We start from the raw sequence: 22596 nt of genomic DNA on the forward strand, positions 1-22596 counted from the left end.
CGCTGGGGAAAAGGAAAAGCCGCGGAGTTTAATAGAATTCTTCGACTTTCGGTTTGGTTTTAATAAACCAAACACCACGGGCAACACCCCGTGGCTATTCAACAGCAGTCTTCTGATGTCTACTTTGAAGTAAAATGCTGTTGAACTCAGCGGGATCTACCCCCAATTCACTACACTTACTACCTGTATAAAATTGCAGTCTTAAAAGGGGTTTCCTGAACATTTTTAAAAATATTGTTTCCAGATGCTTTGTTGACCTGGGGAGCGAGGGACAGAACAACTCTACCCGAAGCTGTTGACTGATAGCCGGGAATGCCCCTTGCCTTTTTGGTTTAATAGAGTTGCAGTGAACAGACCTATAATCAACACTTGAGCAACCAATATTTGAGATAACATGCTCTGATTAAATACTTTACACAGAGAACCACTCAATAATAGACTTTTGTTCTTTTACAGCTGTTGTTTAAGGTTTAAAGGTTTCTGATTGAAAAGTTATACAGTAACTCATGGTGTGATGAAATGCTTACAGGATTATGTACAATTATTTGCTATCCATAAACTAAAGGGATATTAGACTGTTTAAAACATACTTTAAACCCAGTGATAAGGATGGTTCTTAAAGTTATTTTTGTTTATTAATTAACCAAGTCACTTGAAGTTGCTAATGCCACTTAAGTTTGAACCATTGTGCTCTTTCCTGTTTTGTCAATATCTGCAATGCCAAGTGCACACAATGCCAATTATATGAAAGTTTAAAGCTTACAAAATACATGGTCAGGAAACCAAAGTTACATAAGTTGAATATAACTGAAAAGAGTGTATGGTGGATAACAATGGTTCACTATCTTTTGTTGGGCCTTATGTGCTTTCAAGTAAATACTACAAGAAATCTGTGAATGTACTTGTTTCCTTTTTATTTTGTCTAAGCACATTTAATACAGTATCTTTTCTTTTACTCATATCATTGGAAAGAGTTAGACGTACTTGTTAAACATAGAAAAGGCCGCAAGTCCATTACTCAGATGGGAACTAGCACTTTTAGGAAAATATGATTCAAATAGGATTTGTTCTCCACAAACCTGTTTTTATGCCCTTTTACTAAATGAAGTAAAGGGAGAGTGTACATGGTGTTGGGAGTCAGAAGAATGTGTGTGTGTGTGTGTGTAAAAAACAGTCTTCTGGATGCATGCGGTGTCATATCAGTCCACTTAAGATGCATTTACTCACACAATATTGCAGTTTTCCAGTGTTATCTTGAACTTAAGGAAACATTACCTGTGCAATGACTGTGTAGCAAAATGGTATTATAGCACCACCTAATGGCACATTGTGGGTATTTATATAAAACAAGATACTGTACTTAAAATGCAGAAAGTTGTCACATAGAAATATTATCCATACTTTCCAAGTAGGTCACCCTTAATGTATAGTACCAGTGCTCCTCAACCTTGGCAGCTTGAAGATGTGTGGACTTCAACTCCCAGAATTCCCCAGCTAGCATGGCTGGCTGGGGAATTCTGGGAGTTGAAGTCCACACATCTTCCAAGCTGCCATGGTTGAGGAACACTGTATAGTACTGTACTTCAAATTGGTATGCAGTCATAAATCACTTTGCAAATGTGAAGTCCAAACTGGAACTTGTACAGTATCTTTATACATGGTTACATGCTGTACAGACAATCTAAGAAAAGGCTCTTTCATTCTACACTTCACAGTGACCAGGAAAATGAAAGAATCCTGTTCATTGAATGTTTAACAGATAGGAAAATATCTTCATTTAAGCAACATAAAAAGGGTAAACAGCATTTCAAAACAGTTACAAGGTTAGAGTGAAGATTGGTTATTGTTTAAAGAAAACTTCTAGCACACACGAGTTCCTGAAAAATGGAAGCATTATTCTGCAAAGCAAATTGCTGCAATAAATTAGAGCTGAATTATTCTGCAAAGTATGTAATAGGTTTACTTACTGAATGTTCAGAAAAAAGGATCGTGTTTATTTTGAGCACTGTAGGTGGCTAACAATCCTAAATTATAGCATTCTAATACTAAATTGCTTATACCCAACTGAATGAAAACAAAGCATGTGTGTCTGCCACCCAGTATTTACCCCCTCCCCATCAAGCCTTAAAAATCAACCATGATTAAAAACAAAATTAAGTCAAAAACTTAGTCTGGTTTGATACTGATAGCATTCAGCTTTATTTTAGGATTCTTTTACAACTCTGATGCAATTGTTAGTGCATAGATTGTGGTACACAATTAAAAGAAGCAATACAAACTGACATATTTCTACACATGAGAACAGGAAGAACAACTTACAGAATAAAATCAGCTTCGCAGGTGGCCAGCATCTGGGCAGACCGAGTTAAACAGTTTCACTCCCTGCGGTAGCTGTACATTTTTTCTTGTCCCGAATGAAAATTACATCTTTTCACAGAAATGATCCTTTTCTATTACTTTGAAGATTCAACGGATTTATGTACAAGAGATATCTAACTTTTCTAGCTATAGTTCTTTATATGTGCATAACACAAAAATAACTGCACCCGTTCTCATGTTCACAAAGCAGTTACATTTGGAAACTGACAATGAACAAGCTGTATTTCAAGTTTTTCCTAACTTTTGCCAGTTCCATTTCCAACTTCAAGCAAATTTAGCATCTTAAGGCAAAGTGATATTCTTTCATTCTGAATAGCTAACTTTGTAAATTCTACAGACTGGGAAAATTCTGGAGTTGGAGGCATTTCTTTAAGAAGCTGTGTCACAAGTTTGGCCTGATCTGATGCTAACCTTGCCAACTGATAGAGTTTTCTTTGCTCACATGGACTAACATGAGTCACTGGTATGAGCAGAAGGAGATGTTTACTGAGCTGACGCACCTCCGTTAACTTCTCAGCCCAAAAGTTTGCTTGTCCTTTGTCAAACAGGTAGTCATTTCCCATCTTCAAAAAAAGAAAACAATATATTTACAATTGCCTAGGCCAAATAAGCATGCAAGAATATTCATATGATATGCCAGCAAACAAATCCTTGTTAGATGTGCAGTGCAATCAGACTGTACTATAGTTGTTCACATTTGAACAACAGAATAAAATCAAGCACCCCTTTGTTCATGAAACCAGGAGAAGAATAATACCTACTCCTTGCAACCTTTCAAAATTTGCTTGCTAAAATGGGACATCCCTTAGCATGGATGGATGGCAGGGGTGGATTCATTATGCAACAATGAACACGCTTTCTTTTTTACAATGAAATGATACCTTGGGGGAAATCATGGTAAGAGAGTTGGAAGTTATGATACAGAAACATGAGATATGAATAAATATTCCAGTTCATAGCTTTTTACTGTTTGCACATTCCTAAACATAATCCAGAAGTGAGTGTGCAATATTTTTAAAGAAAAAAAGGAAAAAAACCAATATCTCTAAATACAATATCATAAATATGAATTAACTCTTTGCAATAGCAAAGAGAAATCAGGTGATTATAACAATATTCTCAGTCTCTCCACATTTAGATAAATGTTTGTTTTAATTAATTGGACACCAAGAAGACAGTGCTGTTTATTGAGTTGAAGAAAGCTATCCTTTATTCAAATGTGTATGTATATAAATATTATATACATTATTTATATAAATTATTATATTTATTTTAATAATTATTACATTATTTATATATTTATATACATATGTATATAAAGTAATATCTTATGCTTTATTTTCTCTCCTGATGTAAAAAAATTATCACAAGGAATATGCATGCAAAAGTGAATTACTCAAGATTATGGAAATCCTTTACCCGCATGCTGTTCATATTAAAAGGAGACACTCCCTAGAAATACTTCATGGAACCTGAATTATTTAAATAATATAAGTCAAAAGTTGCCCTAAATCTTAGGGCCTAAGATATGCCTGCTTGAGTTATGCTAACTTGGCCAATTCTTGTATTTCAAAGACCCCTATTTAATCAGCATGTTAGTTTAACATGTCAGGAATATTTAGAATGGTTTTTTTTTAGAATTAAAATTACAGAAGTGTGATTTTAGTGCAAAACAAAAACAAATCAAGTAGGCAGGTTAACTGATAGCCTTATGTTAAATTTCACAGTACATTCCTGTAGAAAGCTGCTAACAATTTTTTTGCCTAATATTATTGATATAGTGGGCCTTTAAAAATCCAACTAATTCAAAAGAACTATGGATTTTAACTATTAAGTATCCAAACCTACAGAGTATGACTTACATGGCCCTACTGAATTAGTTTAATCCAATGTAATTTGACAGGTCAGGATGGAAGAACCATCATCAGTCTGAGATTATTAACTTTGGTCATCCAAGTCTCGATGTTAATTAAATTCATAGGTGAATGATACAATAATTAAAATTGTACTCTGCTAATGATGAAAGCTAATTTTAAATGGAAAAATGGTTTTCATTGTTAATACTGGCTTTAAACCAGTTCCATATTTTAAAATAATGCCTCTGAGTAATATAGTAAGAAATCTGGGAAAACTGACTTACGGCAATTGTAGACTTTAGATCTTTCAAGTCATCTTCTTTTAACAGCCACTCTAGTAAGACTGAAACTCCAGCACCAGTCTGTCCCCATAGCTGTAGCAGTTCACAAAGTAAGGAGAACGCTAAATCCAAAGCTAAGGCTGCATTTACTACATGGAAATCAAGTTCTGCTGAGAGAAATTAGAGATAAATAGTGAAATGTACGTAATCATATGTATTTAAATAGTACAGTACAATTATTAAAATGCAAATTCAATATGCATCTATTTATTCTGAATTAATTTTAAAAATTGCTTACATCATTAACATTTCAAATATTGTTTAGACTCAACTGATAAAAGTCTGGCCATCTACTTTGGGTCTTCCTCTTATCCATAGTTAACCTGCACAAATGTGGGTACAGTTCACAGTATAACATCTGAATGCTGACTGCATGAGTACATTTCAGAATGCATAGGTAAAAATTGCAAGATTTATTTCTCTATTTCAACTGGGAAATCAATTACTTTTTTCCATGGAAGTGTACCCCTGCACTCGTTAAAATCCCTGAAACCCTTCCCAAAACAGACCGTGCCTCCTTTTGGAATATAGTCCCTCATCACATCAAGAAAAGTATAATGTGGTTCTCAAGCTGACAGAGGTTGTACACCTTGCTGTGTGTAGCAGTGCTATGTTTATTTGCACAGTCAATGAGAAAACCTTGGTTGCCAGCTACATAGAGACATAAACCTACATGAAAAATTCAAAAAAGCAGATCAAAAGGGAGGGGTGCTGTAAAAAGTTGTAATGGATCATTCAGTATAATTATAAAATGTTGTCTTGCTCATCAGTTTTCAGAATTGTAAATAATATGAATTCTAACATATTTAATCAGTTAACCCTAGAAGGCATCTTTTGCTTCTTCAACCAGGAATTACATGGAAAGTTTAAGGATATATACTTTATGCTTACTGATTTTATTTGATGATTCTTATTTTTTAAAGTATTTTAAGTTTTAGGACAAGTGCTTTTATAAAAGATGGGAACTACAGTATTTTGAGTCATCCTCTTTAATCCATTTAATGTACAACTAGCCTCCCACTCATGTACTCATTTACAAGAAGACTTTTAATCGTGCCAGATATAAATATTTCTCTTGTAGACTATTATACACAAACCTTTTTTTCCCTCATGAATATATGAAGAAGTTACTTCCAACTTTACTGACTAGTCATATTTAAACATTAAAATATATTAAAATGGACAACACCAACAGCCACTATACCAGGCTATACCAGAAAGCCATTGAGATTCACAAACACCAGCACAGTTTCAATAAAAAAGAGGAGAGTCTAAAAATCAACAAAACCTGGCTACCAATCCTGAAAAATACAGCCTGCAAAAGGTCAACGAACTCAGCTCAACCACCAGGACATGTGAATAGTTCACACAATGAACTTGCTAATCACCCCCAGCAGCCCCTCATTAACAATTCAATAGAAGAAAAAACCCTGCCTAATCCCCAGGAAGATACACACAGATGCTGACACCAAAACAAGCAGCCACTCAGTAACTCAACCCCCCACCCCCCGAATCCCCCCTTCCCCCCTCCTTCAGATCTCTATAAATACCCACAAAAGGGTCACATCACCCTGGGCACAGAGAGAACTGCTCCTGTCTGTGCTCCTGCACTCTGAAGATGCCGGTCACAGGTGCTGGCGAAACGTTAGGAAACAAAACTTCCAGAACACGGCCACACAGCCCGGAAGACCCATACCAGCCATTAAAATATACAATCTGTAGTGCTAAGAATGGGGTATAATTAATGAAAACAAAGACATTCTATATGGCAGGTATACTTTTGTTTGTATACTATGAGGAACTGTAAATTAATCTTAACATAAAGGACAATGTTGAGTGCTGATATTTTATTTTTAATGCAGATATAAACAAATAAAACAGATTAAATTCAATAATGGTAATTTCTCCAAATCTAATTATTGTTTTCCCTATTAAAGGGAGCCCATGGTATTGGGTTGTGGGAGGGTGAAATATTTCTTCATTGACATCTGGGGTCAGTAATCTAAGTGGTCAAAGTGAAGCCAACATACAGTTGTGCTGTGACCCAATTGTGCTAGTTGGTGTTTGGAACCCAAATTCAGGAATGGACACAAAAGGAAAACAGTTCTTCTACACCCTTCTCCTGATACATAAATGAAGGTACTGGCTTAATTCTGGTAGCGCCAAATAACATTTAAGACTGTATTCAACTAATCTAGAATAGAATCTTACCAGCTTCAAAACCCAGAACTGATATTTTCACTACTTGTACCATTATAGGCATCTTAGGCACTCCACGTTTACCATCTTCATCCTGTCCCCCTCCAATGTTTAAAGCAGTTTTATGCTTCCCCAAAAATGTGCTCACCAATGCTGCCCTCATCATTCACAAAGCTTTCTGTGAAACAACCAGCAACTCAGTTCTTTTCTTGAATGGCCTCGTTATTCAATACAATGAAGTCAGCAGGAATTCCACAGAGAATATGCTTAGGACATTTATCAGTTGCCTCTTTTATAACTGTATATAAAACCTGGCTAGTTAGCAGCAGAAGAAAAACATTTCTTGTATTTTTTGACTAGCTGTTAAAAATATTTATTAAATTTCTGCTGATCTTGTTTGTTCAACTTGCTTCCTTCTGAAGTCTAGCATTCATTGAAAGTTACATCAGGAGGAAATAGTTTACTATGGCTTGCTAACTCAAATAAAGAAATGTTGGAAAACAATAATGGTTAAAACAAAAAGAACACTGGAAAATATATAGTTCAAGAATTCAGTTACCATTTGCTTCTTTTTGTCTGATGCTACTCTGACCATAGATCATTAACATTCGTATTTCAAGTACCGACATCATTTCATTAATAACACATTTTCTACACTCCAACTTAGTGGCTTTTCATATCATAAATCCAAGAGCTGGAATGGACCCAGTTGATGATGTCCCAATCACGTCCACAAAGGCAAAGTTCTACCTACTGAGTATGCACAAACTTGTAGTAAAAAAACAAAAATTCAGATCTGATAGACAATAGGAATATTGTTTGCTGTAGTCTTGCTTCTTCCCAAAATACTCACTGCTGGGTAGCCATGATAGAAGTATTTATAATAAAAGCCTACAAGTGATAACCAAATCAAACTGAGTATGTAAAAATATCATGATCCTAAGAGATTTGTGTACATGTTACCACACCTATGCAAATAATAGTAATAACAACAACAACAACAAATTAAACTTTCCCACTGGTCCATTTATTCTTAAGTAGCAATGCCCTCCTAAAACTAAAAAAAATATATTTTCCAGTACTCCTTATTTCTCAAAAGTAGAGATTCTGAGGACTGAGCTTGGGGCTTTGTGAACCACAAGCTGTGCTATGGCCTCTAGAGCTATCTGAGCAAGCAAAAGGTACCTTTATGGGTCAACTGTTGCACTCCTGATTTCTCATTTCACAGAAGACTAGTGCAGCTAAAATCTATCTGAAATCTAGGTAACAAACCTATTTCGATAATACAACTAATTATGTTTTACATTTTAAAGAGTTTTTTTATGGGAAATTTTGAAACCATTTCTTAAAACCAAGTACTGTAATAAATCTCAACTCTATTTGATGTGACTTACTTCCAAATAGCTATTCATAAGAGAATTCAGGTTTGTGGTGGATTAGAAATAATAAAATAAAATAGGATTGCCGCAAATAGCAACATTGTAAGGTTTGAATATTTGGATTGAAATATACTACTTTGCAGAAAACTGACAGTGGTAGAAAAAGAACTGGAAGGAATTGAGAGATTCCTTGGCAATTTCAGTCTTAAAACAGGGCTTCCCAGTAGGTGGCACCATAAAACCTTCCTAGATGCAAATGATGCCTCCCTCCACACCCCAAATACCAGAAAACAAACACACACAAACACAAACTTTAACTATTGTGTATGCTAAAACGTGCTAAATAATCAACTGTCTAGTCATCTATAGACAGAAGGCCCACAATTATTACAAAGCAACAAATGTACAATATAAGGAATGACAATCCATTAATTCCAACATATATTTACAGGTGAAGCGTGTAATTTTACAGTTTGTCTGCTCTGCAGACCTCTGTCCTGTTTAATTCTCTTAAAATTGACACTATACCTTTACATGGTTTCCTGGTTCCTGGTTCCTGGTTACAGGAACAATATAATGAAAACCAAATATTAAATGGGTAATCTTACTAATATAATTTTCTGAAACCTAAATATAAATCCAAGAATGTATAACATCATGTATGGATTGTATTATTTCTATAAGAGGTACATTTATGCAGTATTTACTACATAGGGGTTTGGAACTTGTTGAGCCTACTGTGGTTATAAAACGGCATTTCAATTTTGCTTAATAAAAAAATAAGAGCAGATATCCATGTTTGCATCCTTAGATCCTCTCTGTATTTCCTTACAGGGCTGAGATGGCATCCTGTTTCTTAACCATGTTTACTTCGCTTTAAGCAACATAAAGCCAGGAATTCATTCAGCTTCCCTGAATTGCATTTCTTATACTAAGTGTTTATGATAGCATCTGCCTTAGGAAAAGGATCTTTTACTTAACTACCTGTCATTTTGTAAGGGATGCCATTTTATTTTTATACTCTTCAAGTGTCACTAAAAATACCAATGCAGATCTTCCAACCCTTACTATCATTTGTCCTCAGACTTTTTTATCTGAAGTACTCAACAGAGCTTTTAACACTCCAAAGTACCTTTAACAACTATCTTGTATGAATGGCAAGGCAACTTGGCAAAAATGTTTGTTCCAATTTGGCTGAGCAGCATCTACTATTAATTCCACACAGCAGTTCCTTATAGCAACAAAGGCTTATGTGGATAAGGATAAAATACAGACTTACTGTCCATTGGTTAACTTTTGAAATACTCATGATCTTGATTAGTTCCTTGATTAGGGTATTGTTTTCCACTTGACTGTTTGTCATTTACACACCATTCAAAAGAGATAATAAAAAAGCTATGAAGGAAACAAAAAGACCAAAACACATCCTTGCCAGCAGCCAACACCCAAATAAGCAGGGATTAACACCTGACAAACAATCAAGCGAAAACAATACCCTAATCAAGGACCTCCCAAGGAGAAAACCACACTCCCACCAACACTGACAGGGCAAGCTGTTGTATATAAACAGGGAGCAAACCCCACACTCAGTAGCACTGATTATGTTACCTAGCTGGTAATGAAATGTCTGCAAGCAAACAAACCATGCTCAGAGAGCACCAAGGACTCCACAAAAACTTCTTCAGTCGAGCTTCTTCTGACATCAGAATCATGCCTTGACAGATTTGGCCTACTAGACTGTTATAGTTAAAGCACACCAGTTTCTACAAGCTCTGATAACCAAAGAAGAGATGAGGTCTGATTGTCTTTTCAAGTTCTCTAACCCTGACTTATAAATCTATTTTACTTCCCCTCTTAAATCCCTCTTCAGTCTTCATGTCTATTTGAGCAGAGTTTTCACACTTACACACCCTTGGAAGTTCTAGTAAATCACTTGAAAGAAAGATAGGAAAATCTCTGTGATGTTAGACGCAGGCCCTTGAATTCATCACTGCCACTATAAAGGATGTTGTCAAGTCGTGAGTAGCAAGTGTGATTTCCATACATCAAGTTGTTTCTAATGCCTTAAAAAAGCTATCAGAAAAAGCAATGTAATTGCATCAACTTTTTAGTCTGTCATAATGCTTCATTCTTGTAGCTGGTGCTTGGTTTTAACATATTTTTACTCTGAATTACATATCAAAAATGAGCATCACATCTCTTGTAATAGGAGGACAAGCTGCTTTTGAATGTCTTCTCGAAAGGTCTTACTACACCTTTTTGCAAAATCAGGCAAACATCAGCTTCTTCAACAGCCACTTTTCTTACCAAGCCTAGTTAGTGAAAGAGATTCACTTTTCAGATTCTGAATTCAGAATTCACAGATTCTATGCCATCTTAATCATTTTTAATACTGTAAGAACACACGTATTTGTATTTACTGCATGAATCAACTAACAAAAAAATATGAAACAGGAACATGGGAGGATGGGATTTCTGCAATATTACTACCAATAAACCCTCTTCCTCCTTGAATTTATTCACAAAAAGAACCAAGCACTGTCCACGTAATCCATGGGAGCTGTATGCCAATCCATTTTCCCACAAGGAAAAAGAACATCTGCTTGCAGAATCCTTCAAAGGTTAGGCTGCAATATCCCAATGCAGCAGAAACAACAAAGATACTATAGCACTTTAAAGATCAATAGAGGCTCGCTCTGACCTCTTTAATCTACCAGGAAACCAGGAGCAGTTATGTTGTGTGGGTTTGATGTGCTTGTGTTTCTTTATACAATTAATTTTAAGTGAACTTGATGATAGTTTACTTTAAAAGGTGGGACAAAAACAGATTTATTGCAGCTTTTGTGAACTATATTGTATACAGAGAGAAAAAGATAGTTACAAAAACAGCCAAGAATGGTTAAGATTAAAAGAGGCAAGAACATGCAGAGGAAAAAATGATTTTGGATGTGGGTGAAAACAGAGAATAAAAAGCCTCCAGCAGAGTAAGTGGATTTAAAAATAAAAGTGATGAAATTATTTGAGATGAATACAGTAAGAGCAATATATGATGAAACTAAAGCAAGTGTAAGAATAAATTGAATGTTTAGTGAACAGTTCAACACTGAGCATAGATTAAGATAAAGATGTCTTACTAATGTCCCCTTGGCTGTTAATGAATTTTGCATAAATGTGTAAGGGGAGCTTGTGGTGATGTTGGAGTATGTTGGCTGGGGACATGAATATGCATGTATCTTTGAATGCAGATAAATTGTGTGGTTAGCTGAGAACTCAAATGATATGCAGTGAATGCAAGAAAGATTGTATGATCTGAAAATGAATGTATCAAAAACCAAGGGAGTTATGATTGATGTGGACAATGGAATAAGAAACCAGAACACTGTGAGTTCTAGTCCCACCTTAGGCATGAAAGCCGTCTGGGTGACTTTGGGCCAGTGGCTCGCTCTCAGCCCAACTCACCACACAGGGTTGTTGTTGTGGGAAAATAGGAGGAAGAAGGAGTATTAGGTATGTTCACCACCTTGAGTTACTTATAAAAATAATAAAGGCGGGATAAAAAAAAATCTAAAAAAATATGTAATGGTGGCATGCCGTATTATGATGTTACTGCATTCCTGCAATTCCTGCAATTTGCTGTGGACACAGCTACTCACCCTTCATTATTGCTACATTTCACTCTGTATAGAAGAACAGTAACAGTGTTCTTCCAATTATCTGGTATTGATACAATCTTCACAAAATCATTAGACAAGACAAGCAGCCATTCCCTATTTTAATATTTTCCAATTACACTGTCTGGATTTTCTCATGAACATGCTGATGATACTGATGATCCCAATTGTATATCTCCGCCCCTGGTGAACTAAGTAATGCTGCCGATGTCCTCTCTCAGTGCCTACAGGCTGTGAGGGTCTGGATGGGGAACAATAGGCTTCAGCTAACCCTGGTAAGACTGAGTTTTACCATACACACATTTAGGTGTAATGGATATGGCTAAGATTAATAATCTAATGTGCACCTTCTTTATATTACAGAAATGTTATGTATGAAAGCCTCAAATGACCAAAACCTTGATGGGTGGAAGAAGTCAATACCTATGGGCCCATCCAGTGATGACAACAGGATATGAAAGACTGTGAATGAAAGGAGCAGATGACAAAGAGTATGAAAGGAAGGAAGATATATTGTGTGTCTGTGAAACTAAGGTAGGATAAGAATGCAACAGAGCTGAATGAAGGTAGTCTGATGTTATGGAATAGAATAGACAAATACATGCTAAAAAGTGAAAATATAGGTCTAATTATAAGTGAAAGGACTAAACACTATATCAGAAAGTATGACTTAGTAACATCCAGATTGTTCTGGGTGCATATGAAAATAGGAATTCATATGTTGATAACAGTTCACATTATGCTCAGATGAATAGTTAACATGGAAGCACCACTGATGAGTTTTTGGAAAAATAGCACAACGTTAAAATTGCACCTGGAAGCCAACTGGAAGCCAGTGCAGGGTTCCAGCACTGGTATAATGTGCTTATGGTAATAACACCAGTTAGCGTGGGCCACTGCATTTTGCACCAACTGCAGCTTCCAAGTGGTCTTCAAAGACAGCTACATGTAGAACATCGCCCCAGTAGTTCTACATGTGGCTGTCTTTGAAGACCACTTGGCAGCGTTTTGTATCATCTACCCTGGACCATTTCATCAGAGTCCACAAACCAAAAGGAGACCCAGATAACATGGTCATATACAAGCCTGATCACTACATCAGACTGCCCATGCAAAATTAGACTTTGGTAGATCTGAGCAATTTTACTGACCCCTTCTCAAAAGGAAGTTGGCCATCCTAAGCATGACCACTGGCCAACTACATTATGCACTAAGGGAGGAGAAGTTAAGGTGCTTTGCCTCTCTTATTATCATGGCATAGCCCTGAACATGAACTTGTACCTGTGCTTGGACAAGTTCCCTTTTCTTTTTCCCTCACTGGCATTATTATTATTGTTTCTAGCTATCTCTTTCCCCACACATGAAATAAAACAGATAAAGAAAAATAATATATATACTTAAAATGATCTTTTTCTGTAGCATCATTATAGGTAGTCTTCAACTTACGATCATTCATTCAGCAACCAATCGAAGTTACAGCAGCATTGAACAAAGGGACTTACAACCTGTGCCTGAAGTTATGGCTGTTGCAGCAGCCCCACGGTCACATGATCAAAATTTGAGCACTTGAGTGCCTACCTGCACTTATGACCGCAGGGGCACTTCAATTCCCCCCACCCACTTATCTCCCCCCCATCTATACCTTTTGGCCCCCTGCTGCCCTGCTACCCCAGCTGACCCTCACCATATTCTTGCTCCCGCTGCTGCTGAGGCATGCCCAGCCTGGGTGCTGGGCCGGGCTGGGGCCGGGCTTTGCACTGTGGGGGGAAAAAAAAAAGCAAAAAGCAGTCCCAGAGCCAGAGCCAGAGCGCACCAAAAAGCCCCTTTGTGCTGTGCTCCTGGGCTGGGCTGGGACTGGCTTCTTGCTGCACTGCAGCTCAGGGGCTGCTTTTTACTTTTTTTTTTTCACAGTGCAAAGCCAGCCCCAGCCCAGCCCAGGAGCACAGTGCAAAGGGGCTTTTTGGCATGCCACCACTCTGGATCTTTTTACTTTTTTTTGCAGTGCAAAGCCAGCCCCAGCCTGGACTAGCAGCAGGAGCAAAAAGGCAATGAAGATCAGCTAGGGCAGTGGAGCGCAGAGCGGCAAGAGTCTCAGAGTGCAGGGTAGCGAGGGTGACTGCAGCTGGGACTGGGCAGGGATGGCTGTGGCTTTCCGGGGCGTGGCTGCGGCTTCCCGGGGGTGTAGCAAGCAGCCCCAGAGCCATGCAGTGCAGGGCAGCCAAAAGGGCAGAGATGAGGGGAGATGGGGGGGAGCTGGAGGCAGTCCCTTACATTACTGAGGCTCAGGGCTAGGAGGGACCAAGTACAGAATGGTTTGGATCAGAGTGGGTATTCGCTTAATGACCCGCATTTCTTGGTTAATGACGGCAACCAGGACTGCCAGGATTGCTGTTGCTAACCGATTGGTCATGTGACATTTTGCTTTACAACCACATTGCTTAGCAATGGAAATTCCAGTCCCAATTGTGGTTGTAAATCAAGGACCACCTGGATCACATGTTAAAAATATAGGATTGGGCCCAGTGGCTACACAAGGTGAAGATACATTTTGTAGCCAATCTCTCTCTTTCCCTTCCCTCTCGCTCTACAGCTATAGCCCTTTGCACCTGCAAAAGCCTCCAGGAAGCCTTCCATAGTGCAAAGAAAACTGTCTGGAATCAGGCAGAGGAATCTTGCTCCAAAAGGAGTCCTTGTGGCCCAAGATCTTCTTGCCCGATTTCAGATGGTTCTTCTGTTTCCTTCTCTTCTGGATGTGTCCCTGAAATTCTGGATAAGAGGCTTTAGGCATGCAGGAGGCTACAGATGGAAGAAGGAGAAGAGATAGATTATGATGATGATGATGATGATGATGATGATGATGATGATGATGATGATGAATTAAACTTGTATGCCATACAACTCCCAATGACTCTGAGCAGCTCACAACAATCAAACAAAGGAATTACAATAAAATCAATTAAGTGAGAAAGGACTTTAGATGCATTTACTGAATACAACCTGCAAACAAGAGCAAACTGGCACTTGCACTAAAGTCAGTCTCATAAATATTTATCACTAGAAAATAATTTCTTACCTGTTTTCCTAAATACATTTTCTTGAGACAGAGCTAGTCTTATAACTCCAGCAACTGTATCCCTGACTATCTGCTCTTCACTCTGCAACAGCCGAACAACACATCTCCAAAGGAACAATGTGTCAGACAGACCTGAGTATTTATAAAAAGAAATGTAAGGGCTGGATTTTAAATACATATTTACAAAGCAAACATAATTTGTAAAACAATTACATATTTTTAAAGTTAAATAGACATCCCAGAAACAGATTATCTGTCCTTCATAGGTTCCCAGAATATCATCTGACATTTTCTCTTCTGACTTTCATCCCAATGACCATGCAGTTCAAGCTATACACCTGGTTAAATGCAGGCTTCTATTAAATATATCCTAATACACATAGTCCTCAGGTTATGACGGCAGTTGGCAATGGGACTGCTGTCATGAAGTGATACACTCATAAAGTGCGATATCACATGACCGCATTGCTTAGCAACAGCAATCCTGGGAGTACCTGTTGCCGCTGTAATCCTAGGACCACGCGGGTCATTAAGCAGGAAGAGGTGGGAGCCCCAGGTAAGGAGCGTGGGGGGATGGGGAGTGCCACAACCCAGCAAGGGCAGCATGTAGGTGCTGGGAAGTGCAGGTGAGCGGAGGGGGTGCTACAGAGTATGAGAACCTTGGGATCCTTGGGATCTCATACTCCATAGTGGGACTCGGGAGAAAAAGCAGTGGGAGTGACTTACCAGAGCAACTTGCAAGCTTCCCTGCTGGCTTCCCAATTGACTTTGCTTGTAGAAAGCCAGCAGGGAAGGTCACAAATGGTGATCACATGACAACAGCAATATTAGGTTAGTTGTAGATTTAATAGATTGTAATAAAAATAAAGACCAATTTGTAATTTTATTGTTAGAAGCTGAAAATGTTTTTGACAAAATATATAGACAGTACACATTTGCTATACTAAATAGGTTTGAATTTACTTCGAAATTTATAAAATGGACTAAGATACTATATGAATCGCCCACATGTAAAGTAAAAGTTAATGGTATTTTTTCTGCTACTTTTCCATTATTTAGTGGAACTAGACAAGGATGTCCACTTTCATCCTTGCTTTTTAATGTTTGCATGGAACCCTTGGCTTGTGCTATTGAACAATAGAGAGATTTATGGAGATTTATGGAGTAATACCTAATTCAGTAGAACACAAATTGGTTTTATTTGCAGATGATATTCTTCTGTTTATTCGTAAACCCCATATACTATTCCAGTGCTGATGCAAATAATAGATGCCTTTAGTAAAATAGTGGGATATTCTATTAACTAGTCCAAAGTGAAACTGATGCCAGTAGGCGAAAATTTGGTCATCCATTCATTTAAGGAATATCAATTCCGTATTTGTACCGAATCCATTAAATAATTAGGTAAGTGCATACCCAAAGACATAACTCAGTTAGTTACATGTAATATAAATAGAATATATAAAGAGGTTTCTTCAGATAGGGATAGATGGGAGTCATTAAACCTTACCCTTTAGGGAAAGGTGAATGCTCTCAGAACGAATATTATTCCCAGATCAATTTATATTCTGAGGAATTCCTGTTCAAATATCTGGAAAATATTTTCAGAAAATAAATTCTTTCTTTAGAGCATTTTTATGGGGTTCTTCGATTCCGAGAATATCTTTACGGAAAATGCAATTACAAATTAATGAGGGAGGATTCCATTTTCCGAATTTGGAGCTGTATCATCATGCTTACCTATTGTCAAGTATTAAATATTGGAAGCCAACAATTGGTATTAATTTTACTAAATTTTACAACATTTGGGCAATGTTGGAATATACATGTATAGCACCTTTGGTTGGATGGACAGTATTAGGATCTAAATACAGTAGAACTCTAGTATCTCGGGAAATGAGTGTCAGTTAGAAAACTATGAAATGTAATGTATAATAAAAAAATGATTCAATCCTTTTTCCCATGCTAAATTGACTTTAGGGGGAAACCCAACATTAAAAATTGGGAAAAAGATGGTGATATGGAAAAATTGGATGGAAATGAGGATATTGACTTTGGATCAATTGATAGAGGATGAAGATCAATTTTTAACATATGCTGTGTTAAGAGATAAATATCATCAAATGGCAATATTTATAACTACAACATTTGTTAATAACATTGTTTGGACCAGCAGCATTTTCAGCTTCTGAGACACCTGAGATACTTAAACAACTTGTTAAATCCTTTAAAACTAAAAAACCTACTAGCTTATTAAAATAAAGCTATATTTTAATATATTAAAATATATTAAATATATATATATATATATATATATATATATATATATATTATATTTATTATAAAAATAATAAAATATATTATATTTTAATATATTAAAATAAGCTATAAAAGCTTATTAGCTTTTATAGATATTTGTTATCAACAAATAAATTTGACTTGCAGATGTTAAGAGATGAGTGGAATAAAGAATTAGAGGTTTCTATATTACCTAAACAATGGAGCGTGTCTTAACTTCTATAGCAAGAGTGTCAGTAGACCTTGAACTACCATTTATACAACAAAAAATAATATTTAGAATTTATTGGACTCCATTACGTTTGTATAGAAAAGGATTGTCAAAGACAGCATTTTGTTGCAGATATAACAAGGATAATGCTTCTTTAAAACATGTTTTTACAATGTCCTATACTTACTAAGTTTTGGGAGAAAGTATTGGGCCATATAAACGTGACTATGTGACAAAAGCTAAAATTTTCAGAGGATAATATTCTCTTGAATTACATACCTAGTACGTGGAATTTGACAACTAGACAACATAAATGGATTCTCCATGCCCTTACTATGGCTAAAAGACTGATATTGCAACACTGGAAAGGTAAATGTATGGTCCCATTCACTCAATGGATTGAAAACCTGATTACACTTGCCACCTACAAGCAGATTGGCTATAGACGTAGACTTTGTATGGACAAGTATAATGAAATTTGGGACTCATTTATACAAAATACAATAGGTTAGGAAAAAGCATAATAGTTATATAATTGTATTAGAAATAAATATATATATACTTGCATATTATTTGCATTAAATATATATAGAATTGCAGTTGTTTATTGTTGTAACAACATATTATACTATATATATATATATATATATATATATATATATATAATATATATATAAAATTATTTTTGTTGTATTTTTTCCCACTTATTTTTTTAAGCATTTTGTATGTAATCTTTTTTATATATATAATGTACGTATCTTTGCATTTCATCCTTTTTACTTTCCTCTTTTTTTGTTATTATTATAAAATAAAGGGAAAAATAAATTTTAAAAAATGAGTAAAAGCACAGATCTTACATATGGTGATATGGCATTCCACAAGAGAGGAGCTCCTGCAGAAAATGTCTGTCTCTGAATCTCCTCCCACTGCACCTCACATAGAGTGGGAATTCCTGGCAAGCATGTCTTAGGCAAGCAGATTCTACCTGGAGTAAGCAGTCCCACAAATAACTACCCCAAATCGTGAAGGATTCTAAACATGATCACCACCACCTTGAGTAACACAGAAGCACCTTAATCAAGAAGCAAACACAAATTATGCAGATTTGGTTGAACAAATTTCAGTGTGTGTTTTATTGTTATGCTCTATTCAACGAGAGTGAAAAATCTGTAACTTTTGCTTATTTGCTTTGCCTAATTACTTACCCAAGAGAAGCTTCTGATCAGTCAGGAAAAATGGTGTAGTGCTCACAAGAATCTCTGCAGCAGCCAATCTCAGATCTGTTTGTTGTTCATCTTCACAGCAATAACTAATTAATTCAAGCCATTGTTTTATCTCTGACTCCAAGTCCTATAAAACAATCAGTACTGCCATTAAAGCCACTGCAATAGCTATCAATAGAGTCACTTTTCGTGAGATGGGTGGCCATATAAATTTGATTAATAAATAAATAAATAAATTAAATAGTGAAATCAGAATTGTGTGCATTGCACAATTCTACCACCCAAATTAATGGTCTTGTAAATTAATTGCTGAGAACCAGATGATGTAGTGGTTAAAGGCCCTAAGCTAGAAAGCATGAAACCATTCGTTCTTGGTCTGCCTTAGGAACAAAACCAGCTGGGTGACTTTGGGACAGTCACTCTCTCTCAGCCTTAAGAAGAAAGCAGTAACAAACCACTTCTGAAAATCTTGCCAAGAAAACTGCAGGCAGTCACTAGGAGTCAACAATGACTCAAAGGCACTAAAAAATAAAAAACAAAACAAAACAAAAAACTGCTAAAAATTTACAACATTTACATTATATACTAGGACCTGGTGGTTTTGAGGAGGAAGGATAGCACTTTCAACATTGACTAAACATGGGGCTGCCCTTGAAGAGTATGCAGAAGCTTCAACTGGTTCAAAATGCAGCTGTATAGGCAGTCATGCATGCTCCACAATCTGTGCACATTATATTTCTGCTGTATGAGCTGCATTAGCTGCCAGTTTGCTTCTAGGTTCAATTCAAGGTGCTGGTTTTAACCTATAAAGTACTCCAGGGAGTAGGTTACTTGAGGGACCTCCTCTCCTCCATTACATCTACTTGTCCTATCAGGTCCAGCAGGAGGAGCATGTTGCAGGCTCTGCCAGCCAGTGAGTATTGTCTGGCAGGACCCAGGAAGAGAACCTTTTCTGCCATGGCACCCATCCCATAGAACATCTTCCCCACGGAGATCAGATTGGCTCTGACCCTGCTGGCTTTTCGCAAGCCCTGAAGACATCGTTTGCCAATGGACATGGGGACCCAGGAATGTGGTGGAACCAGTGAAGTGGCTGTACTGATTGTTTTGATGAATGGGATTACTCAGCTGTGAGTTTTATGTATTTATGAAATTTTTATATGCTTTTATATTTTTTCTTGTTTTTAAATTGTTGTATTGTTCTTTTTAAATTGTTTTTTGTATTTGTTTTAATTGTTTGTAAGCTGCCCAGAGTCATATACTGTATATGAGATGGGCAGCTTATAAATTTAAATAATAAATAAATAAAAATAAGCTATAATGAATATTCAGCCTTTCCAACTTCCACAGAAGAAAAAATAAATCATTTTGTGCAACAATCCAAAACTGGAATTTTAGTGGTAACAAAAAAAAATTAAATCATATTAGCAATTAAAAATTAATTTGTAAGAGATAAAAAGCTAAGACAACTTTTCTTCTAAAGTTCTTCAAAAATTTACACTAGAACAATCCAGAAACCTTCCTCAGCATATTGTTATGGTAGGGCTGCATTCCTAATCTCAGGTTGTTTATACATGAATCAACTACCTTAAACGCTTCAACAAAATGAATATGTTTAAAGATTATTCTACAGAAAGAAATTTTGTATTTATTATGTGTGCTTTTAATCGTAACAAAAGTGAACAAACATTTGGTAAATTAATTTTCCTTACCTCCTGCCAGTTTTGTACAAGATATATGAGTAACTTTGAGGCAAATTTAAGGGATATGCTTTGAATTTCAATGCTGTAAAAATAAACATTAACACAGATACACCAAATTAAATGTTTAATAAGAATAGTGTCACAGCCAACAGACAATTTGGCTGAAAATACTTCCTGCTCATTTATTACACAAGCCCTATCTAATTTGTTGCCCTCCAAATATTTAATAACTACAACCCCCAAATTCCCAACTAGCATGATAATTGTGAGATGTAATTCTTACGCATCTGGAGAGCACCAGGTAGAGGTAGGTTTTGTTAGATAAGCATATTGCTCTTCATCCTGAATCCAGGATGAAGATTGATCTAATTCAATTTTTCATGGCTGCTCATGAGAAAGCATAAGTAAACAAGCAATTATTTGTCCTATGCATGAGAAGGATGTGCCTTGAATACATGGAACTATCCATGTGCTAGGTCCTGAAAATGTTTAAATACTGTAGTTTCTAATAATTGGTTTGTAAACTGGCCACACGTCTATGTTTTTCTGGATTAATGAAGAGTTAGGAATGAACTTCAATAATTTTCTTGGCCCTTTTCTAGACTTCTCATTATCTGCTACTTCTGTTTCTGAATTTTACCCAACCAATGTTTTAGATATGTTTCCTCTGAAGATCAAGTCTACAAATCTCAATAAAATCTGTAACAATGCCCAAATAGTTTTATTTTACACAATTGCTTATTCTCTAATTCATAGAAGAAATTTGAAACTCTTTTAGAGATGTTTTCTCTCTAGATTTTCCAGCTGACATTTTGTGTGATCCAGCCAGAGACTTCAAAGTATTGACTTTAGCTGCCATTTTAACTAGGTTTTTAATTGTTTAATAATTGTCTGTACTGAACTGTATATGGATGGAGAGGAAAGGTACAAATTGAAAAAATAAATTGAAAAATGACCACTCTTTTACAATTCAACAAGTCCAATAATCAATTTATGATAAAGTTCTTGTATCTGCTCAGCATCAGTCCAGCTAATTTTTAACTTTAAAATTCAGATCTCCTCCCCCAAAGCAATGAGGAAGGAACATTTCAGTAATAATTTTCTTCTAAAGTATTACTTTGCTTTTCAAAACTTAAGGAAGCTAATACATAGAGAGTAGTCACTAAGAGTTTATAGATACAGATATAAAATTACAGTTAACAAGATTATGAAATAATGTTTTCCCCTTATATATCAAAGTTCATTTTTATTGGGCAGTCTGCAACCAGTAAATATAGATTAGCAAAACATAAAAAGACAAGAGAGTATACCTGCTAGAAGTATTTGCAATATTCATAATCCAAAGCAAGAACTCTCTCTGATTCATTTTTACAGCATCTTCCGTCTTCGCAAGCACATTTCTGAGGTCCATTTTATACAGAGCCTCTAATATCTATTACAGAAAAAAAGATTAGCTGCAGGAAATACTGTTCTGACCCTACCTGGAATAAATAACTGCAACTTAGTTTGAGAGAGAGAAAGAAAGAGAGAATAGTTTATTATGGTCATAGACCAGCACAAAAATTAATTTTATTTGAAGTTCTTATTATATGTAACTGATTTGCACCAAAGGAAAAGAAAAAATAGGTTATCACCTTGCAAAAACATTCAGGATGCTTTTCCTTAATAGCTATCTTAATAAGTGTTTCCTCCAAGCCAGACAGTAGGTTCAACAGAATGTTTCCTCTTTCTTCCATCACATGTTTTGCATTCACTTGATTCAACCATAGCAGGATTGTTTCTAAGACCAATAAACGTACTTCATAAAAGTCTGAATGCAGCAGGTATTCAACTGACAAACATGGATTCAGTATATTATTTTTAGTAAGTAAATTCCGGTTCGCAAATCTAGGTTCTGCAGTCACTGAACACATAGATGTGAAGAGCCTGGTGATGCTCTGGAGATACTGAGCAAGTCCTGGGACTGCAGAAGAATACTTGATATCCATTGCTAGTTCAGAATCCAAGATAATCATGCTAATCTTTTCCCAAAATGTGTTCACATCTGTTTCTGAAATGAAATGAGATAGGATGGTAGAATGAGAAAGGATATGGGGAAGCTCATGTTTGGTTACCACATAAACACTTAAAGCACTAGCTAACCAACTTTGGCACATATAAATCATATTATCAAAGAGAAGTAACACAACAAATTAATTTAGCCAATGAAGTGACCGTGAGCATCAGTTGATATATTCATTGTTCCAATCAGAATGCATTCATC

General features: G+C 36.2%; 1 protein-coding gene across 8 annotated transcripts in view; it reads right to left on the reverse strand.

Moving 5' to 3' along the window:
* Positions 1-2175: 2175 nt before the first annotated feature.
* The window catches only part of THADA (THADA armadillo repeat containing), a 158326-nt gene continuing 137905 nt past the window's right edge, over positions 2176-22596 (reverse strand). For 5 of the 8 annotated variants that reach the window (XM_088147564.1, XM_088147556.1, XM_088147534.1 and 2 more), the window contains 7 exons: positions 21968-22383; positions 21644-21765; positions 20343-20415; positions 18613-18757; positions 14899-15030; positions 4520-4686; positions 2176-2942 (listed from right to left, as the gene is read on the reverse strand). In XM_088147564.1, the coding sequence (XP_088003690.1) occupies positions 2616-2942; positions 4520-4686; positions 14899-15030; positions 18613-18757; positions 20343-20415; positions 21644-21765; positions 21968-22383 (1382 nt within the window). In that variant the 3' untranslated portion in view covers positions 2176-2615. Of the gene's footprint in view, positions 2943-4519; positions 4687-14898; positions 15031-16408; positions 16490-18612; positions 18758-20342; positions 20416-21643; positions 21766-21967; positions 22384-22596 lie in introns of those variants that run through there. The other 3 variants (XM_088147529.1, XM_088147545.1, XR_015797371.1) reach the window with 3 other exon arrangements.

The sequence above is a fragment of the Python bivittatus genome, unplaced genomic scaffold (genome assembly GCF_059951505.1).
Source record: "Python bivittatus isolate LINGU-HERP-01145 unplaced genomic scaffold, Pbiv_v1 ctg000020_np1212, whole genome shotgun sequence".
In the NCBI taxonomy this organism is placed as follows: Eukaryota; Metazoa; Chordata; class Lepidosauria; order Squamata; family Pythonidae; genus Python; species Python bivittatus.